The sequence below is a fragment of the Hemitrygon akajei genome, chromosome 3, assembly GCF_048418815.1.
Source record: "Hemitrygon akajei chromosome 3, sHemAka1.3, whole genome shotgun sequence".
NCBI classification, from domain to species: domain Eukaryota; kingdom Metazoa; phylum Chordata; class Chondrichthyes; order Myliobatiformes; family Dasyatidae; genus Hemitrygon; species Hemitrygon akajei.
The window spans coordinates 162,332,656-162,357,815 of NC_133126.1; the positions used below are offsets into that span (position 1 = coordinate 162,332,656).

Consider the following 25,160-nt stretch of genomic DNA (forward strand, 5'->3'; position numbering starts at 1 on the left):
AATAGAGCCTTTCCTCACTAGCTGCCAGTGACTAGTGGTGTTCCACAGGGGTCATTGTTGGTACTGCTTCTTTTTAGATTGTACATCAATGATTTGGATGATGGAATTGATGGCTTTATGGTCAAGTTTGCGGATGAAGAAAGGACGAGGGGCAGATATTGTTGAGGAAGCAGGGAGGCTGCAGAAGCACTTGTACAGATTTGGAGAGTTGTCAAAGAAGTGGCAAATGGAATACACAACCGGGAAGTGTATGGTCATGCACTTCGGTAAAAGGAATAAAAGCATAGATTGTTTTCTAAACGGGGAGAAAATTCAAAAATCCAAGGTGCAGAAGGACTTGGGAGTTCTTGTGTAGGATTCCCTAAATGTTAATTTGCAGGTTGTATTGGTGGTGAGGATGACAAATGCAATGTTAGCATCCATTTCATATGGACAAGAATATGAAAACAAGGATGTAATGTTGAGGTTTTATTAAGATATGGGTGAGGCCTCACTTGGGAGTCCGGTAAGCAGTTTTGTGCCCCTTATATAAGAGCAGATCTCTGACATTGCAGAGGGTTCAGAGGAGGTTCACAAGAATGATTCTGGGAATGAAAGCATTATTAGATCAGGAGCGATTGATGGCTCTGGAATTTAGAATGAGTGATCTAATCAAATGATGAAAGGTCCAGGTAAGAGTGGATGTGGAGAGGATGTTTCCTATGGTGAGGGAGTCTAAAAGCAGAGGGCATAACCTCAGAACAGAGGCACATCCATTTAGAATGAAGATGAGGAGGAATTTCTTTCGCCAGAGAATGATGCATCTGTGGAATTCGTTGCCACAAATGACTGTGGAGGCCAGGTCATTCAGTGTATTTAAGGCAGAGGTTGATAGGTTCTTGATTAGTCATGGTGTGGAAGGTTATGGGGAGAAGGCAGGAGAAAGGGGTTGAAAAGGAAATGGATCAGCCATGATGAACTGGCAGATGGGCCAAATGGCTTAATTCTGCTCCAGTGAGAATTGCACAAAACCCTCACTGATTTGATTTGATACAAACAAGATATTTCATTGCAAGTTTCGATGTTTCAATGTATGCGACAAATAAAGGAAAGCTTTAATTTAATCTGAGCAAGCGGAATAAAATACTAAGCCACCGAGGTTATGGTACAACTATATAAAACATTACTTTGGCCACAAGAATAAAAGAGACTTAAGATGCTGAAACCCGGAACAAAAGTAAAAGCCTAAGAACTTAATGGATCAAGCAGCATCTGTGGAGGTAAAAGGTGTATACTGACATTTTGGATCAAGACCCTGCATCAGGACTGAAAAGGAAAGAACTACTGCCAGTATTTGGGTGTATAACCTTGTTGGTGATGGGTGTAACAGGTGAGGAGCCAAGTGGAGGAGCGGGAACAGGACAGTTGAACAATGGAAGTAGTAGACTAGGTGGACAGGCGAATGTGTATGGGAGAACATAGTGCGTGAGTTACCAGAAATAGGAAAATTCAATGTTCAGAACATTGGGTTGAAAGCTTCTATTTTTCATTTGGAATATCCATAGCAACGGAGAAGGCAGACCACAGACCAATTAATGTGCACAAGTGGGAATGAGAATTAAAATAACATCCAACCAGTAACTTGAGATGCCCATTGCAGACAGAACACAGGTGCTCCACAAGATTGCCTTGTGTACCTTTAATGCAGACAATCAGATTGGAGGAGGTGTAGGTGAGCCTCTGCTCACCTGGATGAGCTGTTTAGTTCCCAAATGGTGCAACACTTATTATGGTTGCAAGGGAAAACACTAGAGACGGGGTATGCAATATGCATATTTGGAAAGATATTGGGGAAGGGGTGCAATTGGGAGAGGAAGGATGTAATATGTTGGTCATTATTTCAATGGGTTAAGTACAAAGGTAAGTCTTGCTAAGATTGTAAGCTTTGGTAAGCCTTCATTTGAAGCGCATAATTTTGGCCTCTATACCTAAAAAGGCAAGTGTGTTTCATCTGGGAATCTGTATGGTGTGGATGTACTAGATTGGAAGCCAGAATGATCAAATTGCCACAAGAAGACATTTAGAAATGAGAGGTGATCACATAAAGACAAAGATGAATCTGAGGAAAACTGACATGTGCTCAAGGTTAATTCTTCCAGCAGAGGATCTGGAAGTGTGAGCGAACAGGCATAGGCTAAGTGGTCACCTTTTTAAATACCAGTATGTGTAGAAACTTCTTTATGAAAAAGACAATTTTTGGAATACTCTACTTCAGAAAGCTGTGGATGGTTAGACCCCGAGGACATTCTTAACTGAAATCAGTAGATTTTCTGACACTGAAAGAATCAATAAAGGAATAAGAATTGAATGGTCAATTAGATTAGACCTTGTATGATACTGCGGTCTTGAGGAGCCACATGTCAACTCAATAATGTTTTATGTTTTAACTGCCCTATTTAAGTACAATCTTTCTCAGATATATTTAAATTTCCTTCAGCTGACTGCAGGATACTAGTCTTACAGAATACTCTGAACTGCATCTTCAGCTTAAAATGTTAACTCTGTTTCTCTCACTGTAGATGTGGCCTGACCTTCTAAGTAGTTCCATGTGTTCTAATTTTATTTTAGATTTAACTGATTCCTTTTGTCCACTCACTAAATTGAAGTCTACTCCAATTGAAAAAATGAGTTCAATCATGCTGATATGAATAATGTACCAAACAAAAGGACGTGTTTACTTTTACAGATTAAAGTTAAGGAAATAAAGTTAGTAAATCCAGTGAGCAGACTGCTTGCAGGATAGATTATTAGTGCTAAATACAATACTAAGTTTCATATTGATTTCTACCAGCAAAATCTCAAAGTTAGTTATTTTCCTGGTGAGTGATTGAACTGGGCAGAATGACTTGAGATATAAATCACTAACAAAATATCATCTCTTAAATTTCTAATCATGTTTTATAAATTAGTTTAGTTTTCATTGAATAAAAACAACCACATTTTTGGAATAGAACTCATGATTCCATATCCACAAACTATCCGAATAATTACTAATTATTACAAAAACACAATTTGCTTCAGATGGCAGTGTCCAGTTTTTACAGTTAGCAACTTCAGTTTGAGAATTGGCATTCAAAACAAATTTTTGAAATATTTACTGTATTGTCAAAGACACAATTAACTACAATGAACCCCTGTGTTTATCTTAATAATGTGTTTTGGGCAGTCATTACTCTTTTCTAGTGCAGCATTTTGAGATTATTGCACACAAGATTTGACCTTAAGTCTTTGATAAAATACATGTTATTTGTTCCTACTAGAGTATTTTCAGAACCTACCAGTACTAGAAATGTTTGAACCACAGCAGAGCAATTTTTGTAGTATTCTGCCTACACCATACCATTTTGGCTTCTCACTCACTGAAGTGAATAATTAAGCTTTATTGCATGTACATCTCTTCAGAAGTCAGTTTGTAACTTGTCTCTTTAATAAGAAAGTCTGATTCAGTAGTCACCTGAGATTCCTACTTAAAAAAAAAGCTATATATTACAAAAAGATTTCAAAAGCACAGGAAAAGTTACTTAAATCTTTTTCAAGTGTTGTTTATGAGACGAATTGCACTGTTCATTGTATTTTCATTTCTTCTCAGTTTTCTTAAGAGTCCTGGATAATTCTGAAAATATATTGTTCTAATGACGACTAGATGATAAACTCTTAGCTTTTGACAATTTCTTTATTGATGGACGTTGTTCAACAAGCTGTGGAGTATCACGATCCATAGGATGCTGATCAGGATCTTGTGCTGAGGTAGAAGCAGTTGCCTTCAAAGTCTTCTTTATATTTGCCACCTTTAAAACAAAACAAAATTGTAATTTTCAAAGTATTCCTGTGGATGAGCATGAAACCACATTGAGTAGGGAAGCAATTAAATCTTTCTGGGTTTTATAGAAAAACAGAGACTTGTGTAACTTCATCCTAATATTATTATAATAAATAGACTGCATATTATGCTTATTAGATAAGCATAAACAAAATTAGAGATACATACACTGGTGGTAGTGTGGACAGTGAAGGTTATCCAAGGATCTGCTGGGAAAGGGGGTGAAGAATGGCAAATTGGATTTAACCAGGACACCTACAAAGGGTTGCATTTTGGTAAGATAAATCAAGGCAGGAATTCCACTGTAACAGGCAGAGCCCCAGAGAGTGGTGTAGAACAGAGAACAAGGGATACAAATATATAGTTCTCTGAAATTGGTGACACAAGTGGATAAAGTAGTGAAGATGATGTTGGATACACTTGCCCACATCAGATAGGGCAGTGAGTACAAGAGCTGGGGCCACTCTTGGAATATTGTGCTGTTCTGTTCACCATACCATAGGAAGGATGTCATCAAGCTGGAAAGAGTTAAGAAAAAATTCAGAAAGATGCTGTATGGATTGGAGGGCTTGAGTTATGAAGAGAGACTGGATAGGCTGGGGCTTTTATTCCATGGAATACAGGAGATTGAGGGATGTGGTATATAAAACCGAGAGGGGCATAGATAAAATGAGCTGTCTCAGCACTTTTCCCAAATCAGGGAGATTAAATCAATAATCTGCACAGATTTAAAGCAAGAGAGTAATTATTTAAGGGGAAACTGTGGAACAACACAGGGTGATGGCCATGTTGGCCGAGGAAGTAGGTGAGACAAATACGTTTACATTTGGAAATACTTATGGTGAGAAAAGATGTAGAGGGATATGGGTCTCTTAGTTGGCATGTAAGAATTAGCCAAGAGGCTGTTACCATGCTTTATTATGTGTGATAAACATGCAAGTTTGGCAAGAAAGTAGAAGGGTGTTGATATATTAGAAATGGATATCAGAATAAATAGGTTGCTCTGAGGAGAGATTAGACTGGTGTATGGAAAAAAATTTTAATCTTTTTTTTATTAGTTTTTCTATACATTTTACAAATTAAAAACCCCAAATCCCAATGAGGAACATTAATACAGTGCAAAATTAAGCATACAATGACAATATGCTACAAAGGAAGGGAATTTGACAAAAAAGCACCTAAATTGAAGACAAGTAAACTTAGTATCCTCCCCAAGCCCCACAACACAAAAAAAAAACAACTCCAGACCAACCACAACATAATATAGAGAGTATAAATCAGGACAATCAAACTCCCAGACTGTGAATACACTTAGCAACAGAGGATAATAATGCCTACTACCAGAAAAAAAAAAGGGAGCTGAAAGCAAGGGACCGAAAAGAAAAAAAAACCCTAGTCAAGAGGAAGGTTATGAAAGTACTCGATAAAAGGTCCCCAGACCTTATGGAACTTTAGATCCGAATTAAGAACTGAATAATGAATTTTTTCGAGGTCCAAGCAGGCCATAATGTCGTTAAGCCATTGAGCATGAGTGGGCGGGGCAACATCTCTCCATCTAAGGAGGATCAAGCGTCTAGCCAGGAGAGAGGCAAAGGATAATATTCGGCATTTGGTCGGACTCAGACGTAAATCTGTCTCGCCCCAGAAACCGAACAAAGCAATTAAGGGGTTTGGTTCTAGGTGCTGATTCAGAATACACGATAACGTAGTGAAGACATCTTTCCAAAATTTCTCCAAGCTAGGACAGAACCAGTACATATGGATGAGAGAGGCCACGCCCCTCTTGCATTTATCACAGAGTGGACTAATGTTAGGGTAGAATCGAGATAGTTTAGATTTAGACATATGGGCTCTATGAACAATCTTAAACTGTAAAAGGCAATGGCGAGCACAAAGAGAGGTTGAGTTAACCGATTTGAGAATCGAGTCCCAGCTCTCATCGGATAAGGAGGTATTTAAATCCTGCTCCCAGGCCATTTTAATTTTATCCACAGGGGCCCGTCGTAAGGCTGCTAATTTATCTCGAATAATTGATATTAAACCTTTACCTAGTGGATTAATGGAAAGAAATAAGTCCATAGTGTTTTTCGCAGGCATTTCAGGAAAGTTAGGAATTAAAGGAGCAATAAAGTGTCTAATTTGGAGATATCTAAAAAAAATGAGCATTGGGCAGATTGAACTTAACAGAGAGCTGCTGAAAAGAAGCGAAGCGATTATCAATGAAAAGATCTTCAAAATGTCTAATGCCCTTCCTATACCAAACATGGAATGCTGAATCGTACGTAGTAGATAAAAAAAGGTGATTATGTGCGACAGGGCTGGAAACGGAAAAACCATGGAAACCATAGCATTTCCTAAACTGAGCCCATATACGCAAAGTGTGTCTAACAAGAGGATTAGCTATTAATCTGGACAGACTACTAGGGAGTGCAGAGCCAAGAAGTGCAGAGATAGATAATTCTTTAGTGGAGCTCAACTCCATTGCCACCCAATTAGGGCACTCGGGTTGGCCGTGGAAGAAAGACCAAAAGGTAGCACAACGTATATTAGCTGCCCAATAATATAAGCGAAAGTTAGGTAAAGCCATGCCACCCTCTGTTTTAGATTTTTGGAGATGGATTTTATTAATTCTAGAGCGCTTATTCTTCCACAGATATGACAAAATAATAGAGTCTAAGGAATCAAAAAAAGATTTAGGAATAAAAATTGGGATAGATTGAAATACCGTAGATTTCGCACTACAGAGCGCACCTGATTAAAAGCCGCTGGCTCTAATTTTAGAAGGAAAATCAATTTTGTACTTGTACAGGCCGCACCGGATTTTCGGCCGCAGGTGTCCCACGTTGTAATACGAGATATTTACACAGAAAGATATTACACGTGAGGATTTTTTAACTTTTAATTAAATCCATATGGTAACATAAACATATACAAATTGCAAATGCTTTTTTTCGAACCGTGCCTGTAACGCGGCTACTTTTAAATATACATACGTATCGGTAACACAAATTACGTTGCGTATACTTTTTTACTGAACAACATTCCAATATCTCCTAACGACTGGTAAAAAATATATATACTGCAGCCTACCAGGAAAAGTTATTGATCGCCTTTAACTTAAAAGCAGCGTTCGCTCAGATCTAATGCCGCTCCCCCCCCCACCTTCCCGTTTATCGCAAACCGGTATTTCCCACAAGACGCGGCGAAACCGGGTGTGACGTCATAGCATCCCGGGATGTAGTACAGAAAACAAATATAGTTAAAACACTTCTAACTTTAACTAGAAATTACTAACAAATGAATTACTAAGCGAAAATATTATAAACTAAATAACTGCCATAAAGGCAGCACAATGCTTTTCTTCGAGTGTTTTCCATGTTGATGAGGGTGAGTACAAATGACTGATTTACAATAATTTAATTGTGAAAGTGCGCTTGATTTATCGTACAATTTCATTGGACCTCTGTGAACTACTCATCAATTTTATTGGTCTACTGTTACGAGGCAAAATGTTTTTGGCGGCATGAAAAAAAATCATGCATTAGCCGCACCGTAGTAAAGGCCGCAGTGTTCAAAGCTGTTCAAAATGTGGGAAAAAAGTAGCGGCTTATAATCCGACATCTACGGTAAGTATAAAAATTTGGGGAGGACATACATTTAAACAACATTAATACGACCTACCAAAGACATAGATAGAGGTGACCATTGTACCAGACTCTGTTTTATAGTATATGAAAGATTGGCAAAGTTTTCACGAAAGAGATCTTTAAACTTCCTTGTGACTGTAATTCCGAGATAAGTAAATTGATTATGGACTACTTTAAAAGGGAGATCACGAAATGTTAGTTCTTGTGCTTCTTTATTAATTGGGAAAAGTTCACTCTTATGTAAATTAAGTTTATAGCCAGAGATCTGGCTAAACTGGTCAAGAAGTGAAAACATTAGAGGTAAGGATGTAGACGGATTTGAGAGAAAGAGTAATAAGTCATCAGCATAAAGAGAAACTTTATGCTCAACACCCCCTCTCCAAATCCCAGTCAATTCAGGACAATTTCGAAATGCTATCGCCAAAGGTTCTATAGCCAAATCAAAGAGAAAGGGTCTTAAGGGGCATCCCTGACGGGTGCCACGTTTGAGATTAAATACCTGGGATTTCTGAAAATTAGTTAAAACAGAAGCAGTAGGACACAGGTACAGCAATTTGATCCAAGAGATGAAACTTTGACCGAGGTCAAATTTTTCTAAGACTGCAAAAAGGTAGTTCCACTCTATACGATCAAATGCTTTCTCCGCATCGAGGGAAATAACACATTCAGGAATCCCAGTTGGAGGTGAGTATAAGATATTGAATAAATGCCGAATGTTAAAAAAAGGGAGACGGTTTTTAATAAAACCTGATTGGTCATCAGAGATAATGAAGGGAATAACGGTTTCTAATCTATGAGCCAAAACTTTAGCTAAGATCTTTACATCAACATTGAGCAAAGAAATCGGCCTATACGTGGAACACTCTGTTGGGTCTTTGCCCTTTTTTAATAGAAGAATAATAGATGCCTCATTGAAAGAGGGTGGCAATTTGCCGTAATTAAACGAGTCAGATAATACTGAAAGTAACTGAGGAGAAAGAAGTGAAGAGAATGATTTATAAAATTCTACAGGGAACCCATCAGGTCCAGGAGATTTCCGAGGACAGTGCAGAAATTGCAAAAGATATTTCTTCTGATGATATAGGCGCGTTAAGTTTGGCTTTAAAATCAGATGAAAGTGAAGGAATATTCAGATTCTTTAAAAATTGATCAGAGATATTGTCATTCAAAGATTCAGAGGAATAAAGCCGAGAATAAAAATTTTTTAATGCGTCACTAATTTCTAAATGATCCGATGTAAGGTCTCCGTTCTCCTTCTGGATCTTTGTAATATGTTGTTTGGCTTTGGAACGCCTCAGCTGATTGGCTAGAAATTTACCAGACTTATCCCCATGAATGTAAAAGCGACTCTTGCTTTCGAGAAGTTGGTGTTCGACAGGTTGAGTAGACAGAAGATTAAATTTAGTTTGGAGTTCAACGCGCTTCTTGTATAGTTCAAGGTTCTTAGTTTGAGCATATAGTTGGTCCAATTCTTTAATCTGGTTAATGAGGTCTAATCGATCTGCACAGGATCTTCTGTTGAGATTTGCTGTGTAAGAGATTATTTGACCCCTCAGATATGCTTTCATGGCATCCCAGATAATCTGGGATGGCACTTCATGTGATGTATTAGTGTTAAAATAAAAGGTTATCTGATCCTTAAATTTTTAAAAATCATCATCCGATAATAAAGTTGAATCAAACCGCCAGTGTTTATTCCTCTGAGGGAGACCAGGAAAGTTCAGAGAGAGAGTAATTGGGGCATGGTCAGAAATCAGTATACTCTGATAGTCACAAGAGTGGGCAAATGGAATAAGTTGGTTATCGAGTAAGAAATAGTCAATTCTAGTGAAGGTATGGTGAACATGTGAGAAAAAAGAATAATCTCTAGGTGGTGTATGGAAAAATAATTGAATCACAGTAGATTCTAAGAGGATTGACATGGGAAAGATTTAAAGGGGAATAGTGGGAAAGATTCAAAGGGTATCCAAGGGATATGTGAAACCACCTGCCAGACAAAGTGGCAGAGATGGGCACAATTACAACATTTAAACGATATTTGGACAGGCTTAGAGGTACAGGAGCCAAATGCAGACAAATCAGACTAGCTCAGTTAGGCAGTTTATTTGGCATGGACAAGTTGGGTCAAAGGGCTTATTTCCAAGCTGTGATAAATGATAAAATGATGGAAATTTGTGGCTGGGCTTTGATTGGATAGAAATTATTTCCATCCAAACTAAAGTCTGACAGAGAATTGAGTTACAGATGTCCATTTGATATTTAAAAGGCAATTGAATTTGCTGGCAGTTAGCTCAGTCCAATAACACCAAGTTTGGTACACTCCTTGCTCCAGAGCAATTGAATGTACTTTCCATTGATTCAGGATGTATTTGTCTACTTTATTTAATCCAAGTTGTTATCTAGAATCCCACTTAAATAAAATTTATCTACAAAAATACAGCAAAGTTTAATAGTGTCACTAAGATAATTATTACAAGTTATTTGATTAAAACATTTGATAGTTGTATATTGAGCTTTTATCTGTTAAACAGTTTGCTGTCAAATTCTTATTAAGAATCTGTCTTTAAATAGATTACATTAAATGAATTGCACGATTTGCAAATACAGGATTAATACATTAGAGTCTTAATTATTTTCAAAACTCACCTCTGTTTCTACCTGTTGCTGAGTTTTTCTGTGGCCCTCTTTGTACTGATTTACACGAAGGACTTGCTGTTCAATCCCTAATAGAACTGCTTGACAACAATCGCACCTATGAAGAAATAGAAAAATTGTTGGCAATTTGATCTTTTTCACACAACCATCACACATATGCTTTTCAAAGTAACTGGAAGTACAGATAATTAACAAACAAATTTCCAAAAAATTGTATTAACCTGGAGAATTAAATAAAATTCCAGTACCACTAATTACATTTCAAAACAAAGTTATCAATTAAGGTTGTGCGAGTAACACATAATAGGTAAACTGACACACTGAAGCATTATTACTTAATATTAAGTAAACTGACAATCCTCATTTGTAATGTTATGAAAAGCAATTATATTTTGGTTTGTTGTTAGGGTATCTCCATTCATATTGAGCACACAGATGCTGTTTCCAATCTTGGTGCAATGGATTGGAAACCCTTGCAAAATATACATCAAATGTACACTTCATGGTACTTTTTTTGAAGATTTGAGTTTTAACTTGAATACAAAATACAATACTGTCCTCAGTAACTTTCTTTATTAAAGATGACTAGATAAAGAATTGAGAAAGGGAGTACATTTATCCAAAATAATTTGACTTTTGGGAAGGAAAATGAAAGAAAGTTGGAGACTCTGGATCAAGAACATAAGAACATGAAGCCTAAGCTTCATGTGTTCATCTCCAGATCAGCAGGCAAGGGAAATAAACTTCATGATTGAAAGGTTAACTTCATTACCTTCATTAACTTCATTACCTTAACTTCATTAAGGTACTGACATATCCTAAGGGGTTTTCCAAATGTTCCACAACATTTTCTTATCATATAGTAATAATTACAAAATATTATTCACTTTTCAGAAAAATACTTACCATTCATGAAGAGTTTTAACAATGTTGCTGATGTCTTGCTTTTGGAGATCTCTGCCAATGCAAAAGTCAACCTCTAGTAGCTGATTGCGCTGATCAAGTTTGCCTTGTATTATATCTGTATAAATTGCTTCAATAATTAAATCCTCCAGTTCTCTGAGATTTTTTATATCAAGGTCTTTCAGAAGCATGGAATAAGGAATGCACTGCAAAGTTTTAAAGTAATTGTCAGTAACTCCGTGAAAATTAGTGCTATTTTAATATATACAACTAAATAACAAAATATAATAAATGCTAAGGGTATTTCCATCCACCACTTCTAAAAACATCTTATCAAAACTGAAAACAATACTAGCTTTTGTCTTTGGTTCAATGAACTGACACAACATATCTAAAATATGAATTTATTATTGCTCTCAAAATGCAAAGTCATAGATGAATGAACTTTAGTGGAACAGCAGTCTCAAGGTAGTGAATAAGCTGTTCTCATATATTATCAGGTGAACAGCTCCAGTAAACTAGTTTATTCAATTATTGAAAAGAAAACACTTAAAAGTTCTCAGTTTATTCAAATAACAAATTCCATTTTCTGCCTTAGTTGAGATCTTTAAAGCCTTTTTTTAAATCTTAACAACAGTGACATTGCAACACTATGACAAATGTAGAAATTAAATGAGAAATTCAGAATTGCTGGAAGGAAAATAAGTTGTGATAAAAAGTGATTATTATATTCGCATTTAAATACAAAAATTTATTTCATATACACTCCAGAAGATTATGAGATTTTCATTTGTTTGGTTCCTAGCATGAAACAGACAGGTCTCCCACAAGAGACTGAGGGCTTATAATTCTCCAGTCTAGAGGAATGAAAGATGGTCTCATTAAAATGTATTAACATGCTCTTTACCCTGATTATAAAGCATCTAGAAACAGAGGAAGTTATCTTAAGTTAAGCAGTCAGATTGAATTGAGAAGCTATTTCTTCAGTAAGAAGTGTGTAAATGCAAATTTTCTAACCTGGAGGCATGTACATTCTTATTTTTTTGAACATATTCAAGACACCTCATTTTCTTCTGGTTATTTTGGGAATGAAAGGAAATGTCCAGAATAGGAAAGTGAAGCTGTTTCTGAATAGCAGTAACTTACTGAATGTTGGAATAGATTGGACTGTCTATGGACTATTCTATCCATTATTTCAAATATAAGCAACTTCAAACACTTATGATTTAAAAAAAATCCAAACCCTCAAGCATTAGTGTTGTTAAACGCATAAAGGATATTACAATTTTTTTTAGCCCAAGATAAAGTTTTTAAGAGGTTATTAGTTTGAGGTGAATATTCAGTGCTTGGTATTACCCGAGCAACATATATTAGATGCTAAAGTACCTTTCATTCCTTCTCAATAATGTATCTGATCCCAACTCGGAAAAAGTATCATACAATAATTTTACACTCCTCCCTTCAAAAATCATTGTAATTAATTAAAACTGCCGTGAATTGTCACCCATTAACATTATGAATTGGGTTTAAAAATCAACCAATACAATTTCATGTAATATTTAAAAGACAGGAATCAACTAAGATTTTCAGTCACATCAATTTTAGCCAAGAAGTGAAATGGCTACTTGCACTCCACGTCGCCTCTCTCTGAATATTCAATACAATAAATACACAAAAGTAAGAGCTACTACGATCCAACTGTGTCAGTATAACATACCTTAACAAGGAATAATAAGAATATCTTCAAGAAATCATTTATTTACCAGCTAACTACTAGCTAGTTGAATGATAATTTTATAAAGGTCACACAACGTATTCAACCACATTTGTTCTGGGGAACAGATGAGATGGAGAGGAAACTAATTTTTACACTTCTCTTAAGTATGAAAGAGCCACTATTGTCTCTTGGGTCCATCAGACTGGACTATAAAAACAGCCAAAATCTCCAAATCAGAAGCAAGCAAATATTACCACACTAAATTAGAAGTGGGTTTCCATGCAGTTTGTATTCACTTACTGTAGCTCGAAAAGATGAGTATAATAGCTAGCCAAGTTAAATATAAAAAAGAACTATATAAACAATATTCACGAATTCAGTAGGGCTCTTTAACAAAACCATGCTAGCTACAAAACTAAACCAAATGAAAACATTTTTTTTAAAAATCACGACATGACAATGCATCCTGGACACCTAGCATGTATGTGCAAACAAAATCTTAAGTACCTTCATTCTTGCAGCCAAGCTTACTATGGTGAGATGTTTCAGCTTGTTCTTCTGAGCTAATGTTAATTCAGGCAGATTCCCCTTATTTGCTAAACAACAGAAAATATGTAATTCTAGAAAGAACCTTTAGAATTAAGTAAAGCAAGAATTATACATAGCTCAAATCTGATTAAGTGTATAACCATTTACCAAAGTAGCAAATGCCTTGATCAGGATTTTGTTAAATTTCCCCAAGTTTGCAATATTCAAATTAATTTACACAAATACACTTATTTTATTATAAAACTCAAAGATTCCTATTAAATGTTCTACTATCCTCAGTCAACTTTCAACAGTGAATTAATTCCACCTAATATGGTAATTAATATTAAAAATGACTAAAAATACAACTGACAAGCAAAGATGCTTATGTTAAGCATAAACCTACAACTTGCAGAATTAGAATGAGCATGAAGAGGGCAATTTCATAGCTTGTTCAGACATGCTTTTAAACACAACTAACCACACATCTGATCTGGGTTTATTTGAATTGTAATAGGAAGTCAAGTATACCCATGAAATTCTTAACCACGAGTGAAATCAGAAATGCTTTCTCACAAGTAAAATTAACCCAATAATACACAAAAGACTTAAGATTCTGACATATGTAATTGAAATAGGCAACTGGAAAGCGTTCAAGTCACAGGTAATGTTAGAACTGAGATTAAGTTATTGGAATAGCCTCCAGGTGCATGGCCCAATATCCAAATTTTACCATTCCACTACAAATTATATCTTGGAATAAAATATTGGAATGACCAAAAAACCAATGGATTGTTGTAAACATTTACTTAGTTCATTAATATCTCTAAAGGAAGGGAACTCGTTTGTCATCCTTACTCATCTTAGTCTAAATAGGATTTAACACTTCCGCTTCTCTAAATCGCCCAGGGCTACCAGTACAATAGTAATAATGGATCAGCAAGAAATGTAGGCCTTGTCACAGATGCCTACATCTGATGAAAGATTAAATCTCTAAATTTTTAATGGCTGGAATTATCATTTATGAATATTTTGACTACTTCAGCCACAAAGACATCAGATTCCCATGAAGAAGATACTAATTTCTTCTAAATGCATACTACGATTAATTTTTAAAAATCATGTAAGTAAAATAAATTTGCCTGGATAACAGATTATAAAAAGAACACAATGCTCCAACTTTAATAATACAAGAAAGAAAAAAAAGTAAGGCACAAGGTTAAAAGCACAAGAAAGAAACAAGAAAAGAATGTGGATCGAATAGGAACAAAACAAGGATACTCCCTTGTCCATTCATCCCCCACCCCATCCCTTCCCACCGATCTCCCTCCTGGCACTTATCCTTGTAAGCGGAACAAGTGCTACACCTGCCCTTACACTTCCTCCTTCACCACCATTCAGGGCCCCAGACAGTCCTTCTTGGTGAGGCGACACTTCACCTGTGAGTCGGCTGGTGTGGTATACTGTGTCCGGTGCTCCCAGTGTGGCCTTTTATATATTGGTGAGACCCGATGCAGACTGGGAGACCGTTTCGCTGAACACCTTACGCTCTGTCCGCCAGAGAAAGCAGGATCTCCCAGTGGCCACATTTTAATTCCGTGTCCCATTCCCATTCTGATATGTCTATCCATGGCCTCCTCTACTGTCAAACTTTCCCCCCCTCCTTTTTTTCTCTCTCTGTCCATTCTCCATCTCCCTCTGGTGCTCCCCTCCCCCTTTCTTTCTCCCTAGGCTTCCTGTCCCATGATCCTTTCCCTTCTCTAGCTCTGTATCCATTTTGCCAATCACTTTCTGGCTCTCAGCTTCACCCCACCCCCTCCAGTCTTCTCCTATCATTTCGCATTTTCCCCTCCCCCTCCTACTTTCAAATCTCTTACTATCTTTCCTTTCAGTTAGTCCTGACGAAGGGTCTCGGCCTGAAACGTCGACAGCGCTTCTCCCTATAGATGCTGCCTGACCTGCTGCGTTCCACCAGCATTTTGTGTGTGTTGCCTGAACTTCCAGCAACTGCAGATTTCCTCGTGTTTACAAAAAAAGATTTTACACAATAAAAGAAAGAGGGAAAAGGTGGTGGGGTATCATTGGTAACTAAGGAAGATAGCAGTGAATAGTAACATAGGAACATCTGAGGCATGCAATGAGGGAACTACAATTATCATAGGTGATTTTAATTTACACGTTGACTGGACTTATCAAACTGGAAGAGGAATTTGTGGAGTGCACCAGAGATTGTTTTTCAGAGAAGTGTTGCAGAACCTACCTGGGAATAAGCTATTTTAGTTTGAGTGATGTAATGAGAAATAATTAGGAAAAGCTCTGCAGTTAGTGATCTCCTGGAGAGTGGTTACAGCATGATAGAATTGCAAATGTAATTTGAGGATAAACACTCAGGTACACAGCTTAAATAAGTCTAATTATTAAAGTCTGAAGTTATGTAGTGTCCTAAAGAACAGACTAAAAGAAAGGTCAATGGATGAGCTACCTAAATATCAGCCATTGTCTTTTCAAAAAGCTTGGCAGTAACTAACCCAATTAGAATTGGGTATTCAATGAGAAATCTCAATAAACTATCCACTTCTAACATGGGTGGGGGAGGAGGAGAGAAAAATCAAAGAAAATATTAAATTTAAAGCTGAAGCATTGTTTAAAACTGTCAATATCAAAATAAACATTAAGAGCATCTATATACATACAAAAATACCATAGCTAAGAGTGGGACTCCTAGAGGAAGAGATTGGGGAATTAATAATGGCAAACAAGGAAATGGCAGACAATTCAAAATAATATGTTGCATCAATCTCCAAAGTGGAGGACATTGCAAATAACCCAAAGATAATGATAAGCTATTTTCAGATAGCTTGAATCTTTTACTATCACTGACAGGGACAAGGTATTGGAAAATTTAATAGGAATAAATGAGGTCAAGGAACCAGGATCCAATTCCCTGCATCAATGGGTTTTAAAGGAAGTGTCTGCAGAGATAGTAAAACCATTGTTGAGGTTTCAGTGTCTCAGAAAGATTCCATGGATTGAAAAACAGGAAATGTGAGTTCCTTGGTCAAAATGCAATAAGCAGGAATTATAGCCCAATTGGCTTAATATCTGGAGTCTTCTGATCAAGGAAAGAATAGCTTGAATAACATTCAGAGATATTTAATGCAATTAAGCCAGTCAACATGGTTTTCTGAAAGGCAAATCAGTTTTGATGAAGTTCCTTGTGTTCTTTAAGGATATGATAAGTAGAGATCGTAGAGGGGAATCCTCTGGGTGTAACTTATTTAGATTTCCAGAGGTAATTGATAAGATGCCACATAAAAGGTTGGTTGGTACACACAAGGCAAGAGCTCAAAGTAAATGCAAGTGTGTTAAGATCGTTCGGTGACTGTCACACAAAAGGAGGAGTCAGAGGAAGTGGATCTTTTGCAGGCCAGAAGGGTACTATGAGGGGACTGACCCAAAGGTCAGTTCCTGGACCCCAACTATTTACTATCTATGTTAATGAATTGAAGAAGACAAGATGTCGGAATCCAAGTTTGCCAAAGACACAAAAATAGGAAGACAGTATATATTTGGACTCCAACTCTACAAATGGATATGGCTAAGATCAGTGACTGAGCAAAAGCTTGACAAATGGGGTTTAATATAACAAACTGTGAGGTCATGCACATTATTAGAAGTAATCAAAAGACAAGCTATTACTTAAATAGAGAAAAACTAAAAATCATCAGAGAAAGGAAAGCTCTAGGTTCTCTTGTGCATGAAACATCAATAGCTAGTAGTAATAGCAAGCATTCCCAGTAGTAAGGCAGCAAGTGGTTTACTGAGGTTAATTGCAAGGAATTTGGGGAATAGAAATAGAGAAATATTGTTAAAATTGTACAGGATATTGGTGAGGTTGTGATTGGAGTACTATGTACAGTTCTGGTCCCTTTATTTGAGAAAGAATAGACAAACACTTTGGAGGTAGCCCAGTGGAGATTCACCAGGCTGATTTCTGGGATGAAAGAGTTGTTCATTCATGAACAACTAAGAACATAGATCTGCATTCCTTGGACTTTAGAAGACAGAGGCTGATCTTATTGAAACAAAAGACTTTTAAACAGCATGACAGATTAAATGTTGAGATGCTTCCACGAGCTTGGGTTGGGGGTGTGTATGAGCAATATGAGAGCAAACAGCTACAAGAAGACAGACATGTAAAATTGAGGGAAGGGAAGCAAAGAACTTTTTTCTTGCAGATAGTGGTGAATATCTGGAATTCTCTACCTTAGAGAGCTTTGAAGGATCGATCACTAGAAGAGTTAAGTATCATAAAGGAGGATTTGAGGCTGGAGCACAAGATCCAAGTTCACATTGTAAGACACAGCAGACAATCTGCTCCTGCTCCTGTTTCTTGCATATTTCTGTGACAATAGAATTATATCTCATTTGTACTCATGGACTCTGAGTAATACAGCATAAAACAGACCCTTTGACCCAACTGGTCCATGCTGGCCACAGCATCCTCCCATCTAGTCCTGGTCCTGCATTTGGCTTGTAACCATCCAAGCCCTTCTTGCCCATGTAACTATCCAAATCTCACTTAAATACCCTGGCAACTGCTACCAGGTATTCAGTACGCTCTGTAGAAAGTTACCTCTCAGGTCATTTTCAAATCTCTCCCTTCTTTGTGGGCTTGTTCCTGAAATGTACTATCCTATGTTCTATCTTGTATCTGAGCCCTCTAGTTTTGGACTCCCCAATCCTGGGATAAGACTATTGTGTCGAAGTGGTCAAGCTATTGGCTACACTCATATCACTGATATTTACAGTCAATAGCTGAAGTACCATACAATGAGAAGCACTACTTGTCTTATCTGCTGAATAAGAGTACTTTTCTTTCATTGCAGCTCACTTCTCCCAATTCTAAACCAATTAGCAATTTAAGCTGTAAAGCTGTTTCTATTACGATGTATTATCAAATGCTTTCTCAAAATCCACAGCTAACATTCATAGAAGATTCCTTTATCACCATCATGTTAATGAGCTCCTGACAACTCAGTCAGAATACTTACTTTTTGGAAATCCATGCACATGGTTTTTGACCCGTCACTTTCTGTGTAATTAGATTGCACTAACTTCTTCATAACTGATGCTGGACAGAAAGACTTATATAACAATTACATTTCTTTCAGCTTAAAAGTTATAATGAGTAAATGGTGATGGTAAACAAATCTAATAACTGATGGAAATTTTTTTCTCCCCAACATTTGGACACAGTCCACTTAACTGGAGTTAACAATTTAATCCATTATTCAGTGCACATCCTGGGTTTAAAAAAAGTTAAGCCAGATATTCTATAGCACAGATGGGTGTTGTTAAAAAAAATACAGGAAAATCAGGGCGGAAGTGATCAAAGGAAGAGAAAAATACAGCAGCTACAAGCTGGAAAGGGACAGGTAATCAAGGTAGGAGCTTAATGGATTGAACCAAGCCAATTTCTCTTTGTGAGTTGTCTGATATTAATGCAAGCTGTACAGTGAATAGCAGTAGTGACACCATATTACAGCTTCTATGTTCCAGATTTGAAATTGACCATCAGTTTTCTCCATGGAATTTACATGTTAATTCTGTTTTTACTGTGCTCCAGCTTCCTTCTACTTCCCAAAGATGTGCTGGCTGGTTGGTTGGTTAATTGGCTGCAGTAAATTAGCCTGTGTGTAGATGGGTGCTAGAAGAATCATGAATGAGTTGATGGGTTCATGAAGCAGAATAGATTACAGAGAAGTAAATGGAAGAAATAGGATTCCTCAAAATCTGGCTGATTTGATACACCAAACAGTTTCTGATGTTAGAAAGAAATATGAGAAAGTATCAATACTGGGAGGCCCCAGAATAAGATTCTGCATGGGGAATGGGAAGAACTCAAAGAAAACTTACGAAAAGCTTACGGCTGGTTCTGACGGAAGTTTAGCAAACCGAAACAAGTATTTTATTTCCCCTCTCTTCTTGCTCTATATGATGTTTCCCTTAACACTTCATACCAGACAGGTAGGAGAAGATTAGACAGCCGTTAACATGACTGGAAAAATGAAGAGGAGGACTCCATTTCCAGCTCTACTCTGGCTCCAACAGAAGTTCGTGACATTTTCTCTAGATTAACCCACCACAAAAATAAAGGATAAATTGGTAGACACAAACTTACAACCAGTAAACTCAGAAATATATTAGGAGAACTTTAAATGGAAAGTCAATGGCAGAGAAATAACAGGAGTGAAAAACTACTAAAATATTAAACTCTTAAGACTAGGGAATGTATTCCAAGAGGCCAATTCATGACCCGGTAGCACCACTGACTAGCCGAACTTTCTGAAAACTCAAATGCAGATATAGGGTGCAAACGTTAAGTAATGTTCAGCTGGCAAACATTAGCCTACCTGACAAATCTTTACCATGAAGTACCCAACACTCATCAGGTATCTTTTGACCTCAATATTTTTCCCTTTGCTAAATGGCTCCGATTAGCAGAGCAAATCATGGATAGATCTGGATGAAACATTTTTCAGTAATCATAAACTGAACCTAGATGAATACAGAAAGCTGGAGGCAAGATACTTCAATCAAAAATGTCTAATAAAATACTGTAACTGACCTTACCCCTTGAAGCTCACACAAGGATATGATAGAGACAATAAGTTTAATGAATTTCTGAATATAGTTAGAGAAAGATGACATTGATAGCAAGATCAGCATTCATTTGAGATTACCCAAATGCCTATCATTATGAGTCAATCCAGGAGGAATGTATTAGGCCTCCTCGAGTCAGTATGCAACTTGGATAGAAACCTTCAGCAGATGATGTTCCCTTGTACCTGCTGCCATCATCCTTCCTGAGGCAGAAGTCATTTTGTTTTAAAAAGGTATTGTCCAAGTATCTGGCAAGTATTTATAGTACACTTTGAGATGGTACACTTTGTGGCAATGGCATACTGCGGCTAGTAGGAATAAAATATTTAGGATGGTGAATGGCAAAACAGTAATAATTTTGTACTGCACAGATCAAAACAGGATTGGATAGGATTTACCAAAAGCTATGGGCACTATATAACAACTAGACTGTGGTGCTCGAGATGTTCACATAAAGACATAGTTGCAACTTCAGTCAAGCTCTTGAGTAATGCTACTGTCATTGCTGAAAAGAGGAAACCTGCCCAAATTTTGTTACACCAGAATGCAAAATAGAATACATCTAATCCAGCCAATCAGTACACCATTGATTAAATGATTTCCCAGGTTATAGACCATTAATAACAAGATACTTAGCAAAGTAAATGTACAATTTAAATAAATGTGTCAGAAGTGAATGAATGATTGGGGGAAGAGTAAGAGGACTTGGGACACAAATGGGCTGGTTCACCAATACATGGAAAGGGTGTAAAAGCCTCTGCTTCCTACATTACTGGTCAGAAGGTGACCAGATCAGCATTGTGGCTTGTCCACTGCCAGACTGTCTCCCTGCCATGCATCCACATGTCTACGCTGGTCACTTGTCACGTGGCCGGGAGTTGAAATCTCTCAGCCTTTTCACTGACAGCTGGACCCTACTTAACAATTTGGTTGTTAAGATTTTTCAGTGCAAGTGGACAGCTAAAGATGAGAGGCCATGCAATGAAACCCTGGATGAAATGATGAAAAGTTATGATTCTTTTCCCCCACCCCAAGAAATCCCCACTTCCCCCCTCCCACGCTAAAAGATTATTAGAATGTAAAATTAGAACATGCCTGCCTGCAAGTTATTATTTACATAGAGATTATGACACCTTAAAGATGAAATGTACAAACATTTCAGGTATCAAAGAACACAACAAAAATACAATCAAAATAGTACATGACATATATTTCCTAGTACAAATGATCTCTATCTGTGCTGCAACATCAACAACTCTAGCATTTCAGAGAAATAAACTGTGGAACAAAAAATAATTACCAGTTCCTTACCTAAATAGTCTGGATATGTTCCATATGCAAATAGATTCAACAATTCAAAATAGGCAGCATGTGATCCATTAGCCAGCTGGAAAGGAACACCAAGGGATCATACATTAAAACACTGGTACTTTTAAAATAATAGGTTTACAATTAAAAATAGGCTTAAATAATTCATTTATGTAAAGTATAGATTCATTGGATAAAGCTTCAAATTTAGAAATGAACTCAAACTGCACACTATAGAACAGTTCAAAGTGGGCAGTTCATAAATATTCATATTCTGCCATTTCAGGAATGATCACTATTGCATTATCTTGCCTCAGTCGCTTTGACCCATCATTATCGATCACGTACTTAGTGAACTCCCAACTTTGAGGTTACAATGATGAACTAATTATGATTTCAAAAATTTTGATTGATATTTGATAAGAATATTATACAAGCATTGTGCTGTGAATATTGAAGAATCTGTAGCTCTTGTTTAAAAATGCCTCCCTTTCAACTTGGGTTTTCTTTTACAATATTATTGTGGTACAAATTACACAGTTCCTCAAAAAGCAGGAACACTGGTAGACAGGCTGGTGAATAAGGCCTTTGGCATCATCCACCAAGGCACTGAGTACAAAAGTTGGGACGTCAAATTAATTCTACAAGACATTGTTCAGGCCACACTTACAGTACTGTGTACAGTTCTGGTTGCTGCACTGCAGCAATGATGTGATTAAGTCATGAGGATAAAGAAAAGATTCATGAGGATGTTACCTGGATTGGAGGACATGAATTCTGCACAAAAGAGTAATTGGTAATTGAAATAATCTGCCAGGACACATGTGAAGGCAGGAACAGTAACAATATTTAAGAGGATATTATATCATTGGCTGAATCAAAGGTGGTGACAAATCAGCATTTAAAAGGGATTTAAAATCTGGTTGCAATAGTCAGCAACAACATCCTCTCACTCAACGTCAACAAAACCAAAGAGCTGATTATTACCATAAGAGGAAAAGCCAGAGGCACGTGCGCTGGCGCTCTTTAGAGGAACAAATATAGAGAAAGTCAGTCACTTTAAATTTTTTGGCATTAACTTATCAGAAGATCTGTCCTAGAACCAGCACATATGTAGCATCACATAGAACACAGAATAGTACAGTACATTACAGGCCCTTCGGCCACAATGTTGTGCCGACCCTCAAACTCTGCCTTCCATATAACCCCCCACCTTAAATGCCTCCATATACCTGTCTAGTAGTCTCTTAAACTTCACTAGTGTATCTGCCTCCACCACTGACTCAGGCAGTGCATTCCACGCACCAACCACTCTCTGAGTGAAAAACCTTCCTCTAATATCCCCCTTGAACTTCCCTCCCCTTATCTTAAAGCCATGTCCTCTTGTTCTGAGCAGTGGTGCCCTGGGGAAAGAGACGCTGGCTGTCCACTCCGTCTATTCCTCTTAATATCTTGTACACCTCTATCATGTCTCCTCTCATCCTCCTTCTCTCCAAAGAGTAAAGCCCTAGCCCCCTTTATCTCTGATGATAATCCATACTCTCTAAAACCAGGCAGCATCCTGGTAAATCTCCTCTGTACCCTTTCCAATGCTTCCACATCCTTCCTATACTGAGGCGACCAGAACTGGACACAGTACTCCAAGTGTGGTCTAACTAGAGTTCACAAAGAAGACAAAACAGTGCCCCTACTTCCTTAAAAGTTTGTGTAGATTTGGCATGTCACCAAAAACAGTGACAAACTTCTATGGATGCACAGTGGAGAGTATCCTTATTGGCTGCATCATGGCCTGGTATGGAAACATCAATGCTCAGGAATGGAAAAGGCTACAGAAGTGGTGGATACAGCTCAATCCATTACAGGCAAATCCCTTCCCAGCTTTGAATAGATTTTAATTTGAGATACAGTGTGGACAGGCCCATCGAGTCGTGCCACCCAACAACCCACTGATTTAACCCTTGCGTAATGACAGGACAATTTAAAATAACATAATTAACCTACTAACCAATACGTCTTTGGACTATGGGAGCGAAGTGGAGCACCTGGAGAAAACCCACACTCACAGAGGAAGGGATGTTCAAACATGCCAACAGAGAATGCCAGAATTGAAGTCCAAGCTCCGTTGCCCTGAGCTGTAATCGTGTCGTGCTAACCGCTACGCTACGGTGGTGCCATGAAGTGCTGCCACAAGAAAGCAGCGTTCAAAGACCCCCACCACCCAGGCCATGCTCTCTTCTATGATTGAACAGGAGGTGCAGAAGATTTAGTCCCCACACCACCTGGTTCAGAAACAATTATTACCCTACAACCATCAGGTTCCTGAACTGGCAAGGATAATTTCACTCACCACTACTCTGAACTGATTCTATGACCTACAGACTCACTTTCAAGTTTTCTTTACAATTCATGTTTACAGTATTATTCCTATTTGCATAATTTATTTTCTCTTGCACATTGGTTATTTGTAAGTCTTTGTTCATGTATAGATTTTTCATAAAATTCTATTGTACAGTATTTCTTTATTTCTGTAAATGCCTGCAGAAAATGAATCTCAAGGAAGTATATGGTAACATATACATACATTGATAATAAATTTACTTTGAACTTTTGGGCATCTAGACAGGTATTTGAAAGAACAAGGCAAAGAGGAACATAGAAATATTGCAGGTAAGTGGTGAGTATAGAAAGGCATGATTATCACACAGATGCAGAGCACCAAAAAGCCTGTTTGTGAAGAACAGAAAAATAGGTGGGAAGGCATGCTGGAAAGAGGATACGATCAATTTATTATGAGAAACATATTCAAAGTTTCAGTGGGTGAGCAAATTGTTAGTATAATGTGGCAAAGTATGAAACCATGCATGAACAAATGAACAGTATTATTTAAAAGGACCAAAACTGAATGAAGCATTTGACATGAAACATAGAAAACTAGCACACGAGTGCAGCAGGTAATATGGAAGGCAAATGGAATGTTCAATAGTTCCATCAGAGAATGTATACAATATACAACCTGAAATTCTTAAGTCTTCGCAGAATCCACAAAAACAGAAGAGTACCCCAAAGAATGAGTGACAGTAAAAATGTTAGAACCCCAAGCCCCCATCTTCCCCTTCCCACACACAAGCAGCAGCAAAGCATCAATTCTTCCTCCTCCCTCACACTAATTTCAGCAAAAAAAAGCATCAGCACCCACCAAGCAAGCAATAGGAAAGCCCCAGAGAGGGCCATGATCTGCAGTACAGAAAAACTAATGCTTCACCCAACCAACTTACCATGCCAGTCTCTCTCTCTCTCTCCCTAATAAAGGGGCAGAGAGGTGTCAGACAGCAGGAAGGGAGACCAACTTGCTAATCGTTTGCTCTTATTTTAAAGGGGTTGAAGAATATAAGGCGGGAAATCTTACTGCACCTATCCAGGGTACCAGAACAAGCACATCTAGGGTACCTGAATTAATTTTGATTTCCTATTTAAGGAAAGGTATGATTTTATTAGAGCAGTGTTCAGAGAAATGGTCCCTACAGTGATTTTGGGTATGGAGGCATTATCCAACTGGAAATATTAAACAGGCAGGGACTCTGAACTATAAAGCTGAGAAGTATGAAGGACAACTTAATTGAATCATTCAAGATTCTCAGATCTACGCCAAGTAAATGAGATGTTTGCTCTAAGGGCAAGTCCATGACTAGGACATGATTGAAGAATAAGGGGACACCAATTTAAGACTGAAATGAGAAAGAAATTCTCTCAGAGGGTTGCTGTATGGATAGAGATGTTGTGTATGTTTAAAGCTGAGAGATATGTTTAATCATCAAGAAAATCAATGGTTATTTGGAAAAAGGACCTAACAATTGAGGACCTGAATTATGTCAATGTG

The 25,160-nt window shown here is 37.5% G+C and overlaps 1 protein-coding gene across 2 annotated transcripts in view; it reads right to left on the minus strand.

The window, feature by feature from the left end:
• Positions 1-2,918: 2,918 nt before the first annotated feature.
• cops7a (COP9 constitutive photomorphogenic homolog subunit 7A) overlaps positions 2,919-25,160 on the minus strand; it is a 46,458-nt gene continuing 24,216 nt past the window's right edge. The window contains exons 3-7 of one of the 2 annotated variants that reach the window (XM_073041188.1): positions 21,287-21,362; positions 13,289-13,377; positions 11,068-11,270; positions 10,153-10,258; positions 2,919-3,827 (exon numbers count right to left, since the gene is read on the minus strand). In XM_073041188.1, the coding sequence (XP_072897289.1) occupies positions 3,669-3,827; positions 10,153-10,258; positions 11,068-11,270; positions 13,289-13,377; positions 21,287-21,362 (633 nt within the window). In that variant the 3' untranslated portion in view covers positions 2,919-3,668. Of the gene's footprint in view, positions 3,828-10,152; positions 10,259-11,067; positions 11,271-13,288; positions 13,378-17,575; positions 19,918-21,286; positions 21,363-25,160 lie in introns of those variants that run through there. The other variant, XM_073041189.1, reaches the window with a different exon arrangement.